The following is a 7,146-nucleotide window of genomic DNA, read 5'->3' as shown; positions in this document are numbered from 1 at the left end:
GATTGAGCATCTGAGCGCCTGGCCCAGCAGCAAAGGGACCTGCACAGAAACCAGAGGCCGTCAGGGCAGCCGACCTCTCCTCCAGGGCCTGGAGGGCCCGAGCTGCCGGCCAGCGCTGGCCAACTCTGGCCCGTGGACAAAACAAAACAAAAACACAGAAGAATGTGCGGCCGCGACTGTGCCTCGGGCCTGCAGAGCCTGCACTGTCGGCCGGCCTCGAAGCATGCCAGCCCCGGCTGCAGTTCAGCCCCGTCATTTTGCTGATGAGAAATCACGGTCTAGACATATAAAGCTGCTTACGGGGTGTGGGGGGCAGAACCGGGACAGGCCCTGGTGTTCCGATTCCCCGTCCCGTGTTCCTGCCATGACGTGGCGTGGCCCCGAGGAGCTCTGAAGCATGAAGGCCGCTGGGAAGGCGTGGGGGTGTCCCACCGGCAAGCGTTCTGTCCTCACCCACTCTGACCCTGACCCAGGAAGCTATGGCAGTCCCCAGAATGGATCACAGTGACTTTTTCTTTCTCTCAAGGACTCATGGGTCCCCTGTCCTATCTCCCTGTCTCTGCCCCTCCCACTCCCTTCTCATGTCACCTCCTACTCTTCATCGCAGGACAGAGTCTTGGTTCTAACCTGCTTTTGCTTTTGCCTTTCAGGTTCACTGTTGGCCTATAACACCCCCTCCCACACGGACCAGTCCCCACGGCTGAGTGTCAAAGAAGGTGAGTCTGTTCCCTCGGGGCCTAGAATTTTCCTCGGTACAGGCAGAGCACAGGCCCATGCCATGCCGCTGAGATGGGTGGGGGTCTCCGGCCTGTGCTCCGGCTCTCTGATTCCACACAGCTTTCTCTAGCACACGAGACACGACGCCAAAGCTGATCCTGCTTGTGCCACTAGTTGGAAAAAAAAATACCACAAGGTTTTAAAATGTCGTGTCATAATATCGTAAAGATATGACTTGAAGCTGTGACTCCACAAAAAGAAAATGTTCGGTCATAGAATGCAATGGATATCGCTCGCTCTCCAAGCTGGAAATTGGGTTTTCCCTGTTGAAACTAATGAAATAAAGATTGTGGGGATGCTTGCAATGCTACATTTCAAAGTTTTGAGAACAAATTTTAGCAATTCCAAAGTGGTGATTTGAGGATTTAGTCTCGTTGTTTTGGTTTGGTTTGGTTTGGTTTGGTTAAGAGAGAAAGAAAACAGACTCAGCAAACAATGTTTGCCAGTGACAATTTTAGCAAAGATTACAATAGCATTTCTCAACATCTTTATTTCTGAAACAATAATGTAAAGGTTTATTGCTCCAGATACTGTGTTAGATTCTAGGCATTTAAACAAGTGAATAGAATGATCTGAGGGAGAGAAAAAAATGTGAATGAGAAAAATCCGCCCAAGGAAAAAGAAAAATTCCTTGGAGTAGGGGACTCTTGTGTGGGGACTTGAGGGATGAATAGGAGTACGGCAGACATTCTCTCTACCTTGCTCCCTCCTTCACTACTTCTTCTTTAGTGCACACCTGCCATTATATAGGATGAAGGCAGAAGTTTTTAGTGTTGGTTGCATTTAAAGTAGCACGGTATCATACTCCAGAGAAACATAATGTTCTTTTAACAGAAGAAACTTCAAGACCATTTGGTTCAAAATCCTCACGGGTTATGGAGGAAACCAGAGACCCAAACAGCCTGGGTGTCTTGGCCAAGGCCACACCTTTGATCACATAGGACTTTGTGTTTCCTGTTCATAATTTATAATCAAATGATGACAAAAAAAATGTAGTGGAGAAAATATACAACATGATGAACCTGATTGTAAACGTCTGTGGTTTTCATTTGCTTCCTTCTCCCCTACCCCAACCTGGGCCGGTCCTATTTATGCTACTGTTTTCCTTTCCAAATCAGATTTATTTAATTTTGCCATGCAAACTAAATTAGATAGTCTCATTCTGCAGTCCAAGCCACATTTTACTTGATGGCCTATTTAATAATCTCGATAAGAGAGAAAATGTGGCCCAGCTGGCTTGGTTCTAGTGGATTGAGCATCGCCCCATGCACCATAGAGATCGCTGGTTCGATTCCTGGTCAGGGCATAAGCCCTGCTTGTGGGCTCGATCCCCGGTAGAGGGAGTGCAGGAGGCAGCCGATCTATGTTTCTCTATCCCCGATGTTTCTATCTTCTTTCCCTCTCCCTTCCCTCTCTCTAAAAAATCAATAAAAACATATTTTTTTAAAGGGAGAGAAAATGTATTAGAGTAACACCCTGGCTTGGAGGTCAGGGCACTTTGGGCTTACTTTGGGGAAATCCCTTCATTCCCAGAGCCTTAGTTTCGTATCAAGTGAAGGGGCTGAACTAAGTCAGTTCCGGTCAAGCCCAGACTCTCCAGCTGTGGCTCCTTAGGCATGACTTGGGGCCACAGAGTGAGGGTTCTGCCTCCATTCAGAGCCACTCTGGTTCCATCTGTTTTCGTTGGGGAACTTCCTTTTACTTGCAGATAGGGACCCACTTCTTGGAAGGAGGGAAGGAAAGAAGAGAAAGAGAGAGGAAGGAAGGCCCGGAGGAAGAGGGACGAAGGGGAGGAAGGGAGGAGGGAGAGCAAAAGGGATGGAGGGAGGAAGGGAATACGGAGAACCTTGAAAGTTCCTCCAGCCCCACAGGCTAAGGCTAATGAGATTCTGGGCTTAACTACAGATTTTGGTTTAGAAGCCAGTTTGGCTGAGTTGAACTGTATTAATAACCAACACATTGCTCCCCCCCAGGGGTCCTAGCTTTCAGCCCTCCCCCCTACCTGCGCAGTGCGTTCCCTGGTCCTTTTGTGCGCAGGGAGTACATCTGTAAGGCCACCGGGCTCATTCAGGCATCGCAGGAGCCACTCGCTTAGCTGGGCAGCAACCCTCTCCTGCCATGAATTAGCGGCAGCATCCCGGCGGATGCACGCTGCGCTGCCAGATCTCATTCAGGTGCTGCCGGGCACTTATCTCCCAGCATTGGCCCTGGCCTCCAGGGACGATTAGGGCTGCGCATTGCAGGTGCGTCTTTTGTCCCCAGTAACGCTTGCCACTTGAGCTGTCTTGCTGCTGTGTCGCCTCCCCCTTGTGAGGTGGTCTGAATCTGTCTGAGCGGCCATCAGCCACAAAACAAAGTGCATTAGCAAGACAAAGCTTATCAGGCCTCTCTATCCTCCCCCAATTCAATCGCCTCCCCACCTCCTCTCTTCTGCTTTTCTCTAATCCCTACCTTTATTTCTTAAAATATTAAATGGGAAAATAAAAGAGAACATGCACTGCAATCCTGGCTCCATCTCGTTCAAATGAAGACACACACAGAGCCCCCAAACAAACTGAGAGTCCCTCTGAAGCACCAGCTGTGTGTGTGCGTGTGCGTATGTGTATATGTGTGTGTGTGTCTATGTGTGTGTGTGCGCGCGCTTCACACGGGGCAGGTGCTGGCACCGGGCACAAAGGAAAGAAGTTCAGGAGGTGATGTCTATTAATGCTTCTTCGATGCTCTTATCAGACTAGAATGCCTTTTGACTTGCACATGGCCATCACCCCGCCAGCTTGTCTCTTGAAAATGATTGCACGCTCTAAAGGTTATTTGTGCCCACGAAGTAAGACAAGTTTTTAACATTCAATTTATAGCGGCCTTGAAGCCCCTTTTTGAAATAGTCTCTGGTCATAGAGGGGAGCCAACTGGAGCAGTGTTCTTTCCACCGTTCGTTATCAGGGCTCATGCACTTGAGTCACACAGAATGGAAGCATCCATTGCCCGTTTGCAAGAGCAGCCACCACCATCGTCTGTGTAGAATCCATGATGCTTTAGACACGTTCAGGTGCTGGGCCTCTGCTCTCGAGCCCGGCAGCATCCCTGGGAGGTAGACATGGTTCTCCCCATTTTGCAGATGGAAAAAATGAGCCCGAGCGATGTTAAATTGCTCGCTGAAGGGCACCCAGGGACTCAAACCCAGGTTGTGAAATCCTCATCCTTTGCTGCTCATGGTCCCACTTCAGACAGCCTTTCCCCTCTGGCTGACTTTCCCCGGAAACAAAACCTGGCCTAAGTATAGTTTGGGCGGAGATCTGAATTCCCCCCATTATTTTTCTCTGTCCCTGCAGTTTTTTGAACTATCACCCCACCTGCATGCCTATTCTATCCTCTTTCCCCAAAGATGAATTCATACGCACCCCCACTTGGCACTACCCCCTAGTCCTCACTACACAGAGAATCACCTGGTGAGCTTTTTTAAAAATGCTGATGCCGTAGGGCAGATATTGTGTGACTCCACTCCTATGAGGTACCTTGGCCAGGCAAACAGGAAGTAGAATGGTGGCTCCCAGGCCTGGGGGAGAGGGAGGAGGAATGACGAGTTCTTGTTTAATGGGACAAGAGTTTCAGTGTGGAAAGATGAAACGTTCTGATGGTTATGCTTCCACAACGTGAATGCACTGAATGCCACTGAAACACAGACTGAAAAATGGCCAAAAGGGGTAAATTCTTTGTATGTTTTACAACAATAAAAATGCAGAAATTAAAATAAAAAATTTTAGAATGCTGATGCTCAGATCCCAAACATGACCAGTTAATTCAGAATCTCTAGGAGAGATGTGTGGGCGTGGAAACTTTTCTTAAAGCCCCTGGGTTACTCTGTAGCTTGTAGCCCAAATCGAGAAGCCCTGCCATAGAGTGCAGACACACGCTAGAAAGAGGAAAGCAAGACCGTCTCAGAGCCACACTCTGGGCAGGTGATCTTGACCTTTCGTGGCCCCAAATCCACCTAAAGAAGGAAGAGCAGGGCCAGTTGATGTACTAATGCAGGTGCAGGCTGAGTGAAAGGACCACCTGGTCAGGGTTTGTCGTTGATGATGTTATAATCATCACTGATTTGACAACTTCACCTTAGTGCATCGTTCATATCTCAGGGATTTTTTCCTTATGTGCCCTCATCGTATGTCTCTAAAGAGTAGATAGGTGGGCCTAGCCGGTGTGGCTCAGTGGTTGAGCGTCAACCTGTGAACCAGGAGGTCATGGTTCATTCCCAGTCAGGGCACATGCCAGGGTTGCGGGCTCAATCCCGAGTGTGGGATGCGCAGGAGGCATCCGATCAATGATTCTCTCTCATCATTGATGTTTCTAACTATCTCACCCTCTCCCTTCCTCTCTGAAATCAATAAAAAAAATAAAAAAAAACACCGAATAGGTAGGTGGTAACTTGAATTTACAGGGAGGACACAGGTTCTAGAAGCTCAGTGGCCTTTCCAAGGACATGCACGTCCTGTAGCCAGGCCCACTGACTCCTGTGTCCTCAGCTGGGCACGCAGCCTGCGAGAGCCAGCAGGTCTCTCCTTTGCCTGCACAACCCTCACTTCCTCGGGGTCTGGCTGGATCTGTTTAAACGCCTCTGACTCCCCAAAAGGCAGAGGAGACTGAGCTCCCTGTTTATGAACTCCTGGAACGCACAAACCCTCCATGGCCCAGGGAGCCCGAGCGTCCAGCCCCAGCCCGGGAAGCCGGTCAGGACCTGTGCCGCGTGCAGCACCGCTTCTCCACGGGGCACGCTGTCTGCCTCAGAGCCCCGTCGCCTGCAGGGCCGCAGCTGATGGAGAAAACGGCTGTATGCTGGCAGGCCAAGTGTGGGAAAGGGGGCAGGAGACACTCCTTTCTGCGTCCTTTACGGCAAAATGCCTAACAGGGCCCAAGCCCATGCTCTCGAGAGCCCTTAGTCTCTCAAGGCGGTTTCCAGGGGCAGGGCCTGTGCACACAGCAGCGCCCCCCCGCCCCCACTTTGCAGCTCCTCACTGTCGAGGATCTATTCTAGTCTGTGCCTCCCACCATCCCCATGAGACGGCCTGACCGGCGTTATCATGGTTATCATGATTCCATTCTGTCCATAAAGCAACAGGACACAGACTGGACAGGGTTCATCTGAAGTCCCCCAGGTGCTTGGGCAGAGCGGGTGCAAATGGAGGCCTCTGATGTTCCTTCCTCCCTCCAGGCTGCCTCTCACCTCTCAGTGTATTTAATCCCAGCATCCGACAGCATCTGGAACATTCTTTAATGAATGCTCTCGATTTACCTAAGGCAGGTGTTCATCTCACATTTCAGCATTAAAACATAGTGATTAAAATCTCGGGCTCTGAACGCAACAGGCTGTGTGACCTTGGACAAGTCATTCACTCTTTCTTCGGCCTCAGTGTCCTCGTGTAGAAAAGGAGGCTGTTTAGTGTCCCTTCCGAGATGATGCGCCCATAAATCGCTCAGCACACTGTCTGACACACCACTGAGTGCTCAGTGTTAGCTCCATGAATTCTAACTATAATGATATTCTTATTGCAAAAGAATTAGAATACGTCGAGGGTTCACCGTTATGCTAGCACTGTGCCGAGGATGGTGAAGGAGCCACCATATCCTATGGCATGGTGATACCACGGATGAGACCACCACATTGCTTAACATCTTATTAGGGAGATACACCTGTAGAACTATTAAGGAATACTAGGAATCTGGATATCATCAAATAGAAAACCACGTGCTACATACGAGAAGCTCTGAGAGTAACGAAGGGATGGAAAATCATTAAATGCTACAGTTGGACATCCATCCACTCCAACCTCTCCTGTCACAGAAGGGACTGGAGGCCAGAGATGGCGCGGGTCCAGCCAAGGCCACGGGGAGCAAACAGCAGGTGGCATAGCTTTAAGTCACTCAGCACCGTAGTCAGGAATGGACTGAGTCTGTGATCCCTGCCCTTCTCCACTCCATCCGTTCATCTCTTCATTTATGAAGAACCCACACTTAGGGGACACTAGGCCGAGCCCAGGAAGTAGGGTGCACAGCCAGCACCTACCCTGAGGGGTTCACGGTCAGAGTCACCAATGGGTCAATAAGTTATTGATACTGTGCATTGGAGTGTGGGTGATATAGACCATGCTACGCCCTCTCTGGGCCGTCCTTTCTGGCTGAATTGTAGAGGCTGGTGGGAAGCCTCTAGAAATATGCAGCATGGTCGTGCTGAGAATGAGTATTGAAAGGAAGGGATGATGGTAGACAAGGAAGACACCGGCCAATATGCCTGCGTCTGTCGTGCACTTATGGGAGTTGTGGTGCGGGAGCCGAGTGTGTGTGTGTGTGTGTATGTGTGTGTGTGTGTGTGTGTGT

At 49.9% G+C, this 7,146-nt stretch overlaps 1 protein-coding gene across 1 annotated transcript in view; it reads left to right on the top strand.

Annotated features, from left to right (window-relative positions):
• FLI1 (Fli-1 proto-oncogene, ETS transcription factor) overlaps window positions 1–7,146 on the top strand; it is a 131,285-nt gene that overhangs the window by 99,300 nt on the left and 24,839 nt on the right. Inside the window, exon 6 of the mRNA XM_005882999.2 lies at window positions 651–716. Coding sequence (XP_005883061.1) covers window positions 651–716 — 66 coding nt within the window. The remainder of the gene's footprint in view (window positions 1–650; window positions 717–7,146) is intronic.

The sequence above is a fragment of the Myotis brandtii genome, unplaced genomic scaffold (genome assembly GCF_000412655.1).
Source record: "Myotis brandtii unplaced genomic scaffold, ASM41265v1 scaffold75, whole genome shotgun sequence".
In the NCBI taxonomy this organism is placed as follows: domain Eukaryota; kingdom Metazoa; phylum Chordata; class Mammalia; order Chiroptera; family Vespertilionidae; genus Myotis; species Myotis brandtii.
Note: the sequence above shows the minus strand (reverse complement) of the source record. Positions and strands in the feature narration are given on the sequence as shown.